Here is an 18,196-nt window from a genome sequence, read left to right as displayed (position 1 = left end):
TTCCTTGGTTTTTAAATTAACACTTGAATTTTTAGGAACTGTACTCTATAGTAAGAGCATGTGTCTTTATTGCATTTTTCCTGCTTCTGTCTTTTAGTAGGGCTCTACATCTCCCTAACTACAAGAGCTCTGCCTTAAATATGTCAGGTATCTCTCTGATGTGGGGAGAAAGGGTAGAGAAGGAATAGGAAGAGTTTGTGTACCCCATTTCCCATGATTCTTTTATACTCTTATCTCTATGGATAATCTCCTACCAGCCTCACATCAACCAACAAGGCAAGATAATAAAATTTTCTAAGATCACATTACAAAAAGACCTTCTCAATTAAGTGTCTTCAATTTATAGCAGCTTAAAGACCAGCTTAAAGTAAGTAGTAGGCATTGCAACTCAGTCACCTAAGTGGAGCTCCCTCTGAATCCAGTACATATATTCAAATACAACTAAGTTCAGCTACTTAGAATTCTAAAAGAAAGAAAGAAACAAAACAAAACAGCGAGCCATCTGAGGTGATCAGGTGCTGATAACACTAGGAGGTGATCTAACAAAATCTGCATCTAGGTTTGGGCCTATTTACCAGGGGACACAAATCTCTGTGACCTATAATTCCATTTGATCCTTAAGTTCTTACATATGCTGAAACAGAAAAGCAACTACCGGTTTTAGAAAAGATTCCTAGGGCACCTTTAAATACATCCTATGAAAAGACATGTGGGTGGATAGAGATTTTGGAATTTGGGGCTCATTCTTTGCTAAACCACCAAAGCAAGGTTAATCACAACTGGTGCCAGGTTTCAAAGTTAGAGCCTGAAATAAATATTCAGATCTAATTTGAACAGATATTGCAAAAAAGTAGCAATATCATGAAGACAAGTTCCTTGTCAGGTTGTCAAGCCCAAAAGAAAACAAAGTTATTAAGCTAATTTCAACCCCATCAGAGGTTAGAGTCAGGAGGAATAGAACATATACATATCAGTTTAAGTTTAAAAATCTAAAGCAAGTAAAGCTGGAGAAACCAGCAGAGAAGAGAACATCTGAGGCCTTGTGCCTGGCTACGCCTATAATTATTTCCTCCATATAATTCCTAGCCTATGGATTCAGTCTCTCACATTCCCCTTAACTACTTTCCCCATCATCTTGACATATTTTGGCTCAATCCCAACTCTCTTCATATAGGTCTTTCAGCAGAAACAGGAGGGACTCAAAAGCTGTATAACTTGATATTTGGGAAGAATTTCTGAATTTGCCAAATGATACATACCTTTCCTACTTTTCAATGCTTTTTTGTAACTATTATAAAATTAATTTTTAAATTTTAAATATACTTTAAAATATTGAGGAGTCAATATGGAATACCAACAATAGCCAAGAAGTAATTCACTAGTTAGAGGGAACCTAAATCTGTTTTTTTTCTTTTTAACATACCCTGGTCAAAAGATTACCTCAGGACAATAATTTTTAAGTTTTTTCTCATATTTCTAAGGATGTGTTGAGATGCTTTAGCAGTTCACTTGGTCATTCTACCCACTTTGGTCAGAGAAACTCAACTTTTATGTTTTATACATTGGGGTACTCCACAAGATTTCATTTGGAACAAAAGGATTCTACTGCTTTAACAGCACCAAATATAAACAAAAAAAACAAAAATAAAAATAACAAATTTCAAAACTTTGCAAACCACCACATTAAAATAAGAACTAAGTCACTTTGTGCAGAAGGCTTAATGCTAAAAGAAGAAATAGTATGACAGATGGGGTACACATACAGTTTTTAGTATCATGTATATATTTGGATTTAGATGGTAAAATAATCTACATTTTACACACTGTATTTTTGCTTCACAAGTATACAATAATGAATAGGATATAATATATGGGGTTTTATTATCACAAAAAGTAATTTTATTGATAGCTGAGTTATTTTTATAACTCATAAAATATTATTTTATTGGTCTGATTAAAATAAATGCTATATAATACTTTCTCTGATACATGTTGCCTACAACGTCCATTCACTGTATCAAAAGAACCTGAAGCTTTGCTACAGAGGAAAAGAGAGGGGGTAAAAATCCCTATTACCAGGTAAGTAATACCCTTCCGTTTTCATCAACCCTTCTCACCTCAAATATCCCAATAAGGAAAACAATCAATATACTTAAAGTCCAAAATTACCAGCCTCAATTAAACAGGAGCTTAACAGAGAAAAGGGGGTAACAACTCTCACAGAGAAAGACAGTTCTTTGACAAAGACTCCAGACAGCATGCTCATGTTACTAGGCTAGTCCTGCATAAACATTCCATACAAAAGAGTATTAAAGTACATTTGTAACTTCAAGGTACTAAGAATACGAGAGAGTAGAAATGATCACATGTAGCTGTGGACTCTTTCTTTCCTACATGCAGAATATCAGCAGTAAATAATGGAGTATTTATTTTTAAAATTTTAATCTATGGTCTTTGTTTTACAGTACTTTTGTGAACTTTATTTTTTTGTTTCGTTTGAATCTTTTTTTACTTGCTAACTAAGTAGAGGTGGTAGCCACCAGCAGGTGTGTTTTCCTAGCAAATTAAATAAAAGCTTATTTCAACAAAACAGTATGACTATCCCAAGTAGTGTTAATATAAAACTGGAATATAAAACATTTCCTAACAACCCCCTCTGCATTCTATTGTTCACTGGGATATACTATTTTCCAGTAACATGTTACACAACTTGAAAGTAGTCATGTAACCAAGCAGGACCCTGTGGGGCCTTCCACCTTCCCAGGACAGAACCCCCCACCCCCACCCCGCCCACTGTCCTCCACCTGCCTCTTATATGTAGAAAAGCTTTACTCTCCCAGGCCTCCCCTGAGTCTCAAAAGGCTGGCTCAAGAGTTAATGACTATGGGGAGGACCTTCAAGATGGCGGAGGAGTAAGACGTGGAGATCACCTTCCTCCCCACAAATACATCAAAAATACATCTACATGTGGAACAACTCCTACAGAACACCTACTGAATGCTGGCAGAAGACCTCAGACTTCCCAAAAGGCAAGAAACTCCCCATGTACCTGGGTAGGGTAAAAGAAAAAAGAAAAAACAGAGACAAAAGACTAGGGACAGGACCTGCACCTCTGGGAGGGAGCTGTGAAGGAGGAAAAGTTTCCACACACTAGGAAGCCCCTTCACTGGCGGAGACAAGGGGTGGGCGGGGTGGGGGGAAGCTTCGGAGCCACGGAGGAGAGCACAGCAACAGGGGTGCAGAGGGCAAAGCAGAGAGATTCCCGCACAGAGGATCGGTGCCGACCAGCACTCACCAGGCTGAGAGGCTTGTCTGCTCACCCGCCGGGGCGGGTGGGGGCTGGGAGCTGAGGCTCGGGCTTTGGAGGTCAGATCCCCGGGAGAGGACTGGGGTTGGTTGTGTGAACACAGCCTGAAGGGGGCTAATGCACCACAGCTAAATGAGAGGGAGTTGGGAAAAAGTCTGGAACTGCTTAAGAGTCAAGAGACCATTGTTTTGGGGTGTGCAAGGAAAGGGGATTCCTTCCCTGTCTGCCCACAGAAGGCAGAGCACCACCTATACAAGCTCCAGAGACAGGCATGAGCTGCGGATATCAGTGCGGACACGAGAGATGGGCAGGAAATGCTAATGCTGCTGCTGCAGCCACCAAGAATCCTGTGTGTGAGCGCAGGTCACTATCCACACCTCCCCTCCCGGGAGCCTGTGCAGCCCGCCACTGCCAGGGTCCCGTGATCTAGGGACAACTTCTCCAGGACAACACACAGCATGCCTCAAGCTGTTGCAACATCATGCTGGCCTCTGCTGCCGCAGGCTCCCCACCGCATTCTGTACCCCTCCCTCTCCCCAGCCTGAGTGAGCCAGAGACCCCTAACAGCCACTCCTTCAACCCCCTCCTGTCTAGGTGAAGAACAGATGCCAGAGGGCGACCCACATGCAGAGGCAGGGCCAAAACCAAAGCTGAACCCCAGGAGCTGTGCAAACAAAGAAGAGAAAGAGAAATTTCTCCATGCAGCCTCAGAAGCAGTGGATTAAATCTCCACAATCAACTTGATGTACCCTGCATCTGTGGAATACCTGAATAGATAAAGAATCATCCCAAAATTGAGGAAGTGGACTTAGGGAGCAATTGTAGACTTGGAGTTTGCTGTAAGCAACTAACCAGTTTCTGATTTTTATGTTTATCTTAGTTTAGTTGTTAGCACTTACTAGCATTGGTGGATTTGCTTATTGGTTTGGTTGCTCTTTTCTTTTTTTTTCCTTTTTTTATTACTTTTAAAAATTTTCTTATTTTAATATTTAAAAAATTTTTTTATTTTAATAACGTTTTATTTTATTTTATTTTTCTTTCTTTTTTTTCTTCTTTTTTCTTCCTTTTCTTCTGAGCTGTGTGGCTGAGAGGGTCTTGGTGCTCCGGCCGGCTGTCAGGCCTGAGCCTCTGAGGTGAGAGAGCCGAATTCAGGACATTGGACCACCAGAGACCAACTGGCCCCACGTAATATCAATCGGCGAGAGCTCTCCCAGAGATCTCCATCTCAACACTAAGACCCAGCTCTACTCAACAACCAGCAAGCTCCAGTGCGGGACACCCCATGCCAAACAACTAGCAAGACAGGAACACAAACCCACCCAATAGCAGAGAGGCTGCCTAAAATCATAACAAGGTCAAGGACACCCCAAAACACACCACCAGACGTGGTCCTGCTCAACAAAAAGACAAGATCCAGACTCATCCAGCAGAACACAGGCACCAGTCCCCTCCACCAGGAAGCCTACACAACCTACTGAACCAACATTACCCACTGGAGGCAGACACCAAAAACAACGGGAACTACGACCCTGCAGCCTGCAAAAAGCAGACCCCAAACACAGTAAGTTAAGCAAAATGAGAGACAGAGAAATACACAGCAGATGAAGGAGCAAGGTAAAAACACACCAGACCAAACAAATGAAGAGGAAATAGGCAGTCTACTTGAAAAAGAATTCAGAGAAATGGTAGTAAAGATGATCCAAAACCTTGGAAATAAAATGGAGAAAATACAAGAAAAGTTTAATAAGGACCTAGAAGAACTAAAGAGCAAACAAACATTGATGAACAACACAATAAATGAAATTTAAAATTCTCTAGAAGGAATCAATAGCAGAATAACTGAGGCAGAAGAACGGATAAGTGACCTGGAAGATAAAATAGTGGAAATAACTACTACAGAGCAGAATAAAGAAAAAAGAATGAAAAGGGGCTTCCCTGGTGGCGCAGTGGTTAAAAATCTGCCTGCCAATGCAGGGGACGCAGGTTCGAGCCCTGGTCTGGGAAGATCCCACATGCCGCGGAGCAACTAAGCCCGTGAGCCACAACTACTGAGCCTGCGCGTCTGGAGCCGGTGCTCCGCAATGGGAGAGGCCGCGACAGTGAGAGGCCTGCGCACCGCGATGAAGAGTGGCCCCCGCTCACCGCAACTGCAGAAAGTCCTCGCACAGAAACGAAGACCCAACACAGCCAAAAATAAATAAATAAATAAATAAATTTATTAAAAAAAAAAAAAAAGAATGAAAAGAATTGAGGACAGCCTCAGAGACCTCTGGGACAACATTAAACGCACCAACATTCAAATTATAGGGGTCCCAAAAGAAGAAGAGAAAAAGAAAGGGACTGAGAAAATATTTGAAGAGATGATAGTTGAAAATTTCCCTAATATGGGAAAGGAAATAGTGAATCAAGTCCAGGAAGCGCAGAGAGTCCCATACAGGATAAATCCAAGGAGAAACAAGCCAAGACACATCTTAATCAAACTATCAAAAATTAAACACAAAGAAAAAATATTAAAAGCAGGAAGGGAAAAGCAACAAATAACATACAAGGGAATCCCCATAAGGTTAACAGCTGATCTTTCAGCAAAAACTCTGCAAGCCAGAAGGGAGTGGCAGGACATATTCAAAGTGATGAAAGGGAAAAACCTACAACCAAGATTACTCTACCCAGCAAGAATCTCATTCAGATTTTCCAGAGAAATTAAAACCTTTACAGACAAGCAAAAGCTAAGAGAATTCAGCATTACCAAACTAGCTTTACAACAAATGCTAAAGGAACTTCTCTACACAGCAAACACAAGAGAAGGAAAAGACCTACAATAACAAACCCAAAACAATTAAGAAAATGGTAACAGGAACATACATATCGATAATTACCTTAAATGGAAACGGATTAAATGCTCCAACCAAAAGACATAGACTGGCTGAATGGATACAAAAACAAGACCCATATATATGCTGTCTACAAGAGACCCACTTCAGACCTAGGGACACATACAGACGGAAAGTGAGGGGATGGAAAAAGATATTCGATGCAAATGGAAATCAAAAGAAAGCTGGAGTAGCAATTCTCATATCAGATAAAATAGACTTTAAAATAAAAACTATGACAGGAGACAAAGAAGGACACTACATAATGATCAAAGGATCAATCCAAGAAGATATAACAATTGTAAATATTTATGCACCCAACATAGGAGCACCTCAATACATAAGGCAAATGCTAACAGCCATAAAAGGGGAAATCGACAGTAACACAATAGCAGTAGGGGACTTTAACACCCCACTTTCACCAGTGGACAGATCAACCAAAATGAAAATAAATAAGGAAACACAAGCTTTAAATGACACATTAAACAAGATGGACTTAATTGATATTTATCGGACATTCCATCCAAAAACAACAGAATACACTTTCTTCTCAAGTGCTCCTGGAACATTCTCCAGGATAGATTTGTGATTTGGGTCACAAATCAAGCCTTGGTAGATTTGAGAAAATTGAAATTGTATCAAGTATCTTTTCCAACCACAACGCTATGAGTCTAGATATTAATTACAGGAAAAAAACTGCAAAAAATACAAACACATGGAGGCTAAACAATACACTACTAAATAACCAAGAGATCACTGAAGAAATCAAAGAGGAAATCAAAAAATACCTAGAAACAAATGAAAATGAAAACATGACGACCCAAAACCTATGGGATGCAGCAAAAGCAGTTCTAAGAGGGAAGTTTAGAGCAATACAATCCTACCTCAAGAAACAAGAAAAATCTCAAATAAACAACCTAACCTTACACCTAAAGCAATTAGAGAAAGAAGAACAAAAAAACCCCGAAGTTAGTAGAAGGAAAGAAATCATAAAGGTTAGATCCGAAAGAAATGAAAAAGAAATGCAGTAAATGATAGCAAAGATCAATAAAACTAAAAGCTGGTTCTTTGAGAAGATAAACAAAATTGATAAACCTTTAGCCAGACTCATCACGAAAAAAAGGGAGAAGACTCAAATCAACAGAACTAGAAATGAAAAAGGAGAAGTAACAACTGCCACTGCAGAACTACAAAGGATAATGAGAGATTACTACAAGCAACTACATGCCAATAAAATGGACAACCTGGAAGAAATGGACAGATTCTTAGAAAAGCACAACCTTCCGAGACTGAACCAGGAAGAAAGAGAAAATAGAAACAGACCAATCACAAGCACTGAAATTGAAACTTTGATTAAAAATCTTCTAACAAACAAAAGCCCAGGACCAGATGGCTTCACAGGTGAATTCTATCAAACATTTAGAGAAGAGCTAACACCCATCCTTCTCAAACTCTTCCAAAATATAACACAGGGAGGAACACTCCCAAACTCATTCTATGAGGCCACCATCACCCCAATACCAAAACCAGACAAAGATGTCACAAAAAAAGAAAAATACAGGCTAATATCACTGATGAACATAGATGCAAAAATCCTCAACAAAATACTAGCAAACAGAATCCAACAGCACATTAAAAGGATCATACGCTGTGATCAAGTGGGGTTTATCCCAGGAATGCAAGGATTCTTCAATATATGCAAATCAATCAATGTGATACACCATATTAACAAATTGAAGGAGAAAAACCATATGATCATCTCAATAGATGCAGAAAAAGCTTTTGACAAAATTCAACACCCATTTATGATAAAAACTCTCCGGAAAGTAGGCATAGAGGGAGCTTACCTCAACATAATACAGGCCATATATGACAAACCCACAGCCAACATCATTGTCAATGGTGGAAAACTGAAACCATTTCCTCTAAGATCAGGAACAAGACAAGGCTGCCCAGTCTCACCACTATTATTCAACATAGTTTTGGAAGTTAGAGCCACAGCAATCAGAGAAGAAAAAGAAATAAAAGGAATCCAAATTGGAAAAGAAGAAGTAAAACTGACTCAAAATAACTCAAAATTGAGTTATTTGTAGTGAGGTGAATGGACCTAGAATCTGTCATACAGAGTGAAGTAAGTCACAAAGAGAAAAAAAATATCATATGGTAACACATATATATGGAATCTAAAAAAAAAAAGGTTCTGAAGAACCTAGGGGCCGGACAGGAATAAAGAGGCAGATGTAGAGAATGGACTTAAGGACACCGGGATGGGGAAGGGTAAGTTGGGACGAAGTGAGAGAGTGGCATGGACATATATACACTACCAAATGTAAAATAGATAGCTAGTGGGAAGCAGCCGCATAGCACAGGGAGATCAGCACAGTGCTTTTTGACCACCTACAGGGGTGCGATAGGGAGGGTGGGAGGGAGATGCAAGAGGGAAGGGATATGGGGATATAAGTATACATATAGCTGATTCACTTTGTTACACAGCAGAAACTAACACAACAATGTAAAGCAATTATACTCCAATAAAGATGTTAAAAAAAAAAGTTATTGATTATGAAATGTGAAGATGTAAAAACAAAGAATAGCTATCTGTTGGGCCAGGAAACTGGTAATAATTTAGACTACAAACCAGCCACATAGCAGAGTCACTGAGCTCCCAGTTCCCTGAAGATATCGATAAAGGCCTAACACATATTCCTCAGTTCTTTTTACAGGAAGCAGACCCCCCTCAGATGAAAACTGCTAACTACAAGCACATAGAGCCCAAACCAATTAAAGCCAGAGGACTGGTGTTGCCTGAAACTTTACCTTGATACCAACCAATCCGAGATTGTGCACAAGCTGTTCACACACCCTGCAGCTCCCTCCCCCACACTGATTTTAAAACCTTTGTCTCCTAACCAACAACTTGGAGATGGTCCTAGGACATTGGTCCACCATCTTCCCAGGTTGCTGGCCTCCCGAATAAAACAACTTTTCCTTTTCCACCAACACTTGTCTCTTGAGTATTGGCCTTTCAATCAGCAAGGAGCCAAACTTGCTGGCCTCATCCGGTTACAGTCAATACATATTTGATCAATGTAGAGTAATAATACATTAGATATTAATATTTTTCTATAGGACAGTCAAACAATCTGAGCTTTCTTTATATTTCCTAAATGTATATATTGGCATATCAGTCAAGTACAAGATACAAGGACAAATAAAGATTGATAGAAGATAAAACCATATATCTTTTAATTTTAGTATTTGGAATACTCACCATCAACTGTTGCTAATTTCAGTGCAGCTAGGAATTTGTCTTTTTTTAAATTACTTTTCAAACTAGACAGAGTATTCCACAGGTCAGGAGCACTCATCTTCTCTTTGCTAAGATTGTGGAGGTTTTCAATAGTATCAGGCAATACTAAAGGGTACATAAAACACAAGTTTTACAACATACTTGTCCAAGAAGTTAATACAGTAAACTATTATCTGCAATAGTTAGGAATTGACATTTTTATGGTTAAGAAGAATAACAAATACAGTATAAATTAATTGCCAATTTTCAAATATTAAAGCAGAATAAAATAACACAAAATTAAGTATATCTTTGAAGATTCTAAAATATTTCACGAACTTATAGTGTCTGCACCCCTAAATAATCATTATAAAGAATAACTTCCATTGAACTATAAATTTACCAAAGGCTGAATTCACAAACACGTCCAACTGATAAAACCATGAATTAAATAGCTTTTGCTCTATATCTCCCCAAAAAATTCTTTCCTGGATAACTACTTCCTCTTTAATATACCACCGCAGACCATGGAAGGAAATTTTGTTTGATTAAAATTCCAACAGAAAACCTTTGGAAAGCTTTAACAGGGGAGTGAAGTTATCATATTACAAAACTATAAAAGATCACTCTGTTGCTATGTAGACAATGAACTTTCTGAAGATCAAGCAGTTAGGAAGCTATTGCAGTAGCTCACACACACAAAAAATGATAGTGGTTTCAACAAGGGTGAAAGTGATAGAGATAAGGAGAAGTGAACAAATACAGGATACATTTTGAGCATGAAGCTGAGAGTATTTAATGATGAACTGAATAACAGTCTAAGGGGGCGGGGGCCATGAAGAACTTATAGGTTTGAGACCTGAGCAACTGGGTGGATAGTGGTATCAACAGCTGATATAGGAAAGACCAGGGAAAGAATAAGAATTCTTTTTCATACACATTAAGTTTGAGATAAATAGGGTGTCAAAAGGATACAGATATTATTTTAAAGCAATAAGATCACTCAGGAAAAGCCTTAGAGAATGGGACCCAGAATGGAATCTGGGATCACACTAATATTTAAAAGTCATCCAGAAAAGAAGCAGCCAGCAAACAAGACCAAAAAGGAAGCGGTATATATACAATGGGATATTATTTAGCCACGAGAAAGAAGGAAATGCTGCCATTTGCGAACTTGAGGGTATTACTTTAAGTGAGATAAGTCAGACAGAGAAAGACAAATACTCTAAGATCTCACTTATATGTGGAATCTAAAAAAGCAGAACTCATAGAAACAGAGAAAAGAATGGTGGTTACCAGGGGTTGGGGAGTGGGGGAACTGGGGAGATGTTGGTCAAAGGATACTAACTTGCAATTAGAAGATTAATGAGCCCTGGGGATCTAATGCACAGCATTGTGATTATAGTTAATACTGTATTATACACTTGAAAGTTGCTAAGAGACTAAATCTTAAATGTTCTCACCACAAAAAAGAAATAATATTTATGTGATGTGATGGAGGTGTTAGTTAAACACTACGGTGGTAATCATACTGCAATGTATAAGTGTATCAAATCAACAGATTGCACACCTTAAACTTACACAATGTCAATTATACCTCATTTTTTTTTAAAAGGAAGAGCCAATAAGATGAGAGGGACATTAGGAGACTACAGTGTCACAGAAGACAGGAGAAGAGAAATTTTTAAGAAGAAACATATTAAAACCTGCCAGAGGTAAACAAGATAAAGACAGAAAATTGACCATTGGATTTAGCAAGATGAGATTTAACTTTTTGTAAAAAGCTAGTATGAAGTGGCAAGGTCAAAAACCTGAATGAGTGTTTTTAAAGAGAGAACTGGCAATATGGTAGACTGAGAATAGCCAGATTCCCCTTCAACCTCAAACATAAAACATATTCTAATGCTAAATTAAGAATATCAATAAATATAATATTTGCTGGTGCTTACGCCAAGCAACACATCAGGAACAGTCCAGTTCTTTGAGGGTGGCCACTCTACCACAGCTCACCCCCAATACACCCTGAGAGTCCACACAGGCCCCGCCTGCCCTGTGGTGTGGCTCCACAGCAGGGTGGGGGCAGTGGAGGCTGGGGGCAGTGATCGGATGTGAAGGACAAAGTAGACTTGCACCCAACACTGCATCTGAGTGGAGTGACGGAAACAACTGCTGGCCCCTGCACAGGTAGCACATTGGAGATACCTCAGACCTCTGTCTGCGACCGATACAAGCTGAGAACCTGCATGGACCTCACTTGCTTCAGCTCTCCTCCCCTTTGAGGCAAGGGTCCCGGAGCAGGAAGAAGGGAAAGCACACACTTAAAGAGAACAGAGCCAGGCCTGGCCTAACCCTCAGGGTTTCTGCTTCAGCAACTTGGGATCAAACCCCGCCCTGATAGGGCAGTGATGGCCACTGAGCAGAGAAGTCCTACCTCATACCTCACTCCATCTCTCGCCCCTCCATCTCTAGCCCCACCCCTACCAGGTGATAGCTGCCAGCACACTCTGAGAAAAGATGTGACCTGTGTCCATGCCAAATGCAGCTCTCCCACCAAAGGTATTGTGCACACCCTGTCTGTATAGGGATGCCCCCACATAAGAAAACCCCTTCAAGACCACAGTAGGTAACTGTTTTACCTAAACAGAGGCAGAGAAAGTTAAGCAAAATGAAAAGGCAGAGGAATTGCTCTCAATTGAAAGAGCCAAAGAAAACCCCTGAAAAAAATTAATAATGAAACAAATAAACAATTCACCAGATAAAGAATTCAAAGCATTGGTAATAAAAATGTTAACTGAATTAGGAAAAAGAATAGATGAACAGTGAAAATTTTAACAAGGAACTAGAAAATATAAAAAAGAATCAGAAATGAAGAATTCAATAGTTAAAATAAAAAAAAATACTAGAAGGAATGACTGGCAGACTAAAGTGATACAGAAGAATACCATCTGGAAAAAAATGTAATAGCAACTATAAGTACAATAAACAGTTGAGAGATAAACATGAAGATGCAAAATATGACATCAAAAACGCAAAATGTGGGGGAGGTGAGTAAAAACTGTAGACCTTTTAGAATGTGTTTGAACTTAAATGACTACCAGTTTAAAACAACCAATCAAAACATGGACAGAAGCCCTGAATAGAGGATTTTCCAAAGAAGACATACAGATGGCTAAAAGGCACGTGAAAAGAAGCTCAACATCACTAATTATTAAAGAAATGCAAATCAAAACCACAGTGAGATATCACCTCACACCTGTCAGAATGGCTCTCATCAAAAAGTCCACAAATAACAAATATCGGCAAGGATATAGAGAAACGGGAACACTTGTACACTGTTGGTGGGGATGTAATTTGTTGCAGTCACTGAGGAAAACAGCATGGAGGTTCCTCAAAAAGCTAAAATAGAACTACCGTATGTTCAGCAATTTCAATCCTGGGTATATATTTGGAAAAACAGAAAACACTAATTTCAAAAGATAGATGTACCCCAATGTTCACAGCAGCACTATTTACAATAGCCAAGAATATGGAAGCAATCTAAGTGTCCATCAACAAATAAATGGATAAAGAGGAAACGGTATGTGTGTGTATACACACACACACACACACACACACAATGGAATATTACTCAGCCATAAAAAAGAACAAAATTCTGCCATTTGCAGCAATTTGGATGGATCTAGAGAATATGATGCTTAGTGAAATAAGTCAGACAGAGAAGGACAAATACTGTATGAAACCACTTTTGTGTGGAATCTGAAAAAATAAAACAAATGAATGTATACAGCAGAACAAAACCAGACTCACAGTTATAGAAAACAAACTAGTGGTTATCAGCGGGGAGAGGCAAGAGGGAAGAGGGGGACGGGACAAGACAGCTGTATGGGATTAAGAGATACAAACTACTACGTATAAAATAGATAAGCAACAAAGATATATTGTATAGCACAAGGAATTATAGCCATTATCTTGTAAACTACAAAAAATAAAATTAAGTAAATGAATAAAAACCAAGATAAAAGAATAAAAACTAAAATTCTATGACAGCCACATGGAATGATCAAGTGGCTTACATAAAATCTGAATGAGTACACAATGTAAAAATATATGTCCAGTCATTGGATGTGCTTGAAATGGTTTTATTAAAATTATTTTCTATTGGCATTTACTTTAATTAAAAAAGTACTTGAAGAAAAAGAGTGAGAAAGGAAATATAACTACAGATGTGAATAAGATATTATACAACCCTGTGCTAATAAAATTTTTTATCTCCATGAAACTGAAATTCCTAGGAAAAGTGTCTGACAATGCAAATAATCCTTTCTTCCAATTAATCAATTGTGTTTCCTTGTATAGGAGACAAATTAAAATGATATATAAGGTAAAAATAGCTGTTACTTAAAATGCACTATTACCTAATATGTGGCACAAAACAACACAATCCTACTTTTAGCCCCAATCTTCAAAGTACTAATTTCACTCCAATATACATATGTGACCTTACATTTTTTTATAGTGAGCTTCTTAGTGACAAAGACTGTCTTCTTCATCTTAGCACTCTCACAGCTTAACATATAATCTGGTACATAGTAATGGCTCAATAAATGTTATTGAATAAAGTGGAAGATGAAAAAAAATATGAACAGCTGAAACCAGAAATTCTGCATTATAGAACTCAGCTATGGTCACTAGATGGCATCACTTTCCTAAAGTAAGAAAACATTTTAAACCTTCCCAAAATATGAATTTCATATATGTGGTTCTAGCTCTTTATAATAAAGTGTGAGGTTGAACAGTAAGATTATGATAGCTTTCAATTCATTTGCATGTAGAAGTTCTAAATTTAGGAATCAGTAATGGAGAAGATTAAGATCAAACATAGCAGGAAGCCAGGCATTTATTTGCCTGATGATCTTTAGGATGGCTAGCTCTTTTAATACATATACTCTTCTAAAATCTGTCAAGCCATTTAGTCCACAAAAAGCACAAGATACGATGTTCTAACATAATTTTTCAGAGAAGTGTTCCGTGTTGCTCATCATAGTATCAACGAATTCTTTAAAACTCACTTTTTGTGTTTCTGAAGGGAAAAGAACACATTTTCTTCAGTACCTTCAAGTACTAAATTATTATGATAAATACTGAATTATATAAAATAAGTTATATATTCAGGGAGATAACATAATTATACCCAACAGCTAATACTAAGCACTAAGATATATGGGTATAAGGGGGAAAAGCAATTCAATTTACAGGCAAAAGCTAAACCCTGAAAATACCAAGAAAATTTATCAAAATCCTTCTAGTCACAAGTGTACAACATTTTTAACTTTCAATTTATATTATCTTGTCTTGGTCTTGCAACAACTCAGTAAAATATGTAGGTAAAGTACTAGTATGTTATTTTACATGTTTAAAAGAAAACACTTATATGTGATATGATTTTTTTTTCTACGTTCACAGTAGGAAATGCAAGATCAGGAATTAGAAGCGAGCTCTCTTGACTCTCTGTTTCTTCTACATCAGGCTAACATTCACATTGATATCTTTACTCTAGTATACTATTGAAACCATTAAACATCTTAATAGTCATTTTATACCTAGACAATGGCTTTCCTTGGTTATGTATAACTCTTCATAATATCCCAATGTTAGAATGGATAAAATATTTCTAAGAATTTTCTAAGGCCAGATATAAAGATTTTATATAAATATAATGAGCTTTTGATAACCCTAGTCCTTTGCTTACCCCACTGAGAAAAAAAATTCTAATGCACTGTAAAAAATACAGCACAGTATACTTCCTATTCCCAATATTAAATATCTTTGAGCGTTTACTTCAAAGAGCACCAAATCACTTTGTATTCTTAGCCAAATTTTTGGAGACAAAAAAAAATGAGACCTTGAAAAATTCTGGGGGAACTGTAGAGTTAGTTAAGATTTACATTCCCTAACAGGAACATATAACTTTCTAAATATTTGCAACATATATTCGTTATGAAGCGTGATTATACATCAAACCACTGGGAAGCCACCACCCAGCTGAAGAAGATTATTAATACCATTGCCTCTGTGCTTTTCCCATTCCATTATCCTGCTTCCCCCACAAAGAGAATATTACTGAATTTTTAAAATTTACCAATCTTTTGCTCTTTTACATATAATTTGTAACTGGATAAATTATTTTTAATTTTGTTTTCAAGCTTTTGTTACACTATAGCAATCTGAGACTTGCTTTTTTCATTCAATATTATATATCTAACAATCATCCATATGTTATATTGCTATGTTCATTTTCACTAATGTGTACACCATTAGTATTCCATTATACACCAAAGGTATATACCACAATTTATACATTCTGTCACTGATCATGTTGTTTCTTTTTTTGTTGTTGTTATTAAGATCAGTGTTGCCATGAACATTCTTGAATATGTCTCCTTGTAAATCAGCGCAAGAGATTTCCTTGAATTTATAGCTAAAAGTGGATTTTTCTAAGCCACAGGGATATGAAAACCTTACAAAATACTACATAATGTTTTTCAAAATTGTTTTATCACTTTCACCATATTTACCAACACTTAGATTAACAGACATCTTAATTTTTACCAATTTAGTGGGTATAAAAAGTTATCTCACTGTGACCTAAATTTTGCATTTCCCTGATTACTAATGATGTTGAGAAGCTTTTCATATGATTATTAGCAATTTGTGTTTCTTCACCTGGAAATGACTGTTCTTGAAATTTAGCGATTTTTCTATTGGGTTGTTAATTTATAGGGGTTCCCTATATATTCTCTACAACAATCCTTTGCTATTATAAGTGTTGCAAATAATCTTTACTCAGTTTGTGGCTTGTTCTCCTTGTATTATGTTTTAGTAAAGAGAAGTTCTTAATTTTAATGTAACCAAATTTATCAATCTTTTCTCTTCTGCTTAGTGGTTTTGTATTTTTTTAAAAAACCCCTCCTAACTCTAAGTCAGAAAATTTTTCTTCGTTTTTTTCCTAAAACTTTTACTGTTCACATCTGGAAATTATTACTGAATATGGTATATAGATAAGGATCCAATTCCATTTTTTTCCATTTGAATAGTTAATTATTCCAGCACCATTTATTAAGTGGTGCTTCTTTTCCCTGCTGTGATCTAACACCTCATTATATATGTTGCCATATATGTATGTAGATAGATTTGGAAGTTCCTTATCTTGTCCTATTGGTCAATTTCTCTATCCCTGTGCCATTCTCACACTGTTTAAATTACTATAGCTTTATAACGAGACTTGATATCCAAGAAAGCTGGTCTCCTTCAACACCACACACACACACACACACACACACACCCCTACTTTTTATTATGAAAAATTGTAAATATATACAAAATAGAAAGTATATGGTGGACTTCCCTGGTGGCGCAGTGGTTAAGAATCCACCTGCCAATGCAGGGGACACGGGTTCGAGCCCTGGTCTGGGAAGATCCCACATGCCACGGAGCAACTAAGCCCATGTGCCACAACTACTGAGCCTGTGCTCTAGAGCCTGCGTACCACAACTACTGAGGCCATGTGCCACAACTACTGAAGCCCATGCGCCTCGAGCCTGTGCTCCACAACAAGAGAAGCCACCACAATGAGAAGCCCATGCACTGTAACAAAGAGTAGCCCCTGCTCGCCACAACTAGAGAAAGCCTGCGTGCAGCAACGAAGACCCAGCACAGCCAAAAAAATAAATAAATAAAATAAATAAATTTTAAAAAAAAGAAAGTATATGGCAATGCACACTCATGTACTCTCCCTAGTTGCAAATATTATCAACTTATGGCCATTATTATTTCATCTATAACCTCACCCACCCCTCTACCTCACTCTCACCCTTTCTCTTTAGGAAAGTTGCTGCTATGTTCTACAGGCACCTAAAAAAATTGGTACCTTTATTATGAATTGTCAGCTTTGACATAATAAACAGTCCTTCTTTGTCCCACTTAATACCTTTTGTCCTAACTTCTGTCAATCAGAAAGCAAAATCACAAACCCTACTTTCTTTTTGTTTGCATTTTTGCCTAGGAAAAAAAGGTTTGAAAAGACTATTAAGACTGCTTATTTCTGGACAATGAGATTTTGAGTGTCTTGCTGTACTTTTGAGTATTTTTGTACTTTTCAGTATTGGCTTAATTTTAATGGACTCTTTTTCTAACAAAAATTATAAAGTCATCATTCTGAGGAAAAGAATAGCAAACTGATCCTCTTTTCACATGCGTCAACCCAGTTTTCCTGAAAATATATCACTTACCACCAGCTTCAGTCAACTCTGTGATCTTCTGAAATCCTGGCTTAGAAAGGTAAACTCCAAAATTTTGAAGACAAGTATTCAGATCCCCATAATCAATACTTTCATCTTTAATTTTATCAATAGCTTTGATGACATCAGTCAATGCTGAAAATAAAGCAGTATGCTAATAAGCATTAAATATAAGTCAAAAGCAAAACACCAATAGTAAGATGAATTTTAGTTCTAACACACTAACAAAATATTAAAAACTTCAGAAATATTATACGTGAGAAGCATTACCAGAATCTTTAATAATATGAAAATTAAGGGCTTCCCTGGTGGCGCAGTGGATAAGAATCTGCCTGCCAATGCAGGGGACACAGGTTCGATCCCTGGTCCGGGAAGATCCCACATGCCATGGAGCAACTAAGCCCATGTGCCACAACTACTGAGCCTGCACTGT

At 37.6% G+C, this 18,196-nt stretch overlaps 1 protein-coding gene across 1 annotated transcript in view; it reads right to left on the bottom strand.

Moving 5' to 3' along the window:
- The window catches only part of EFCAB13 (EF-hand calcium binding domain 13), a 135,338-nt gene that overhangs the window by 27,044 nt on the left and 90,098 nt on the right, over positions 1–18,196 (bottom strand). Inside the window, 3 exon segments of the mRNA XM_061176943.1 lie at positions 9,449–9,592; positions 14,472–14,546; positions 17,755–17,898. Of these exon segments, the coding sequence (XP_061032926.1) occupies positions 9,449–9,592; positions 14,472–14,546; positions 17,755–17,898 (363 nt within the window).

Source organism: Eubalaena glacialis, chromosome 19, assembly GCF_028564815.1.
Source record: "Eubalaena glacialis isolate mEubGla1 chromosome 19, mEubGla1.1.hap2.+ XY, whole genome shotgun sequence".
Classification (NCBI taxonomy): Eukaryota; Metazoa; Chordata; class Mammalia; order Artiodactyla; family Balaenidae; genus Eubalaena; species Eubalaena glacialis.
This window is presented reverse-complemented; position numbering and strand designations above follow the sequence as displayed.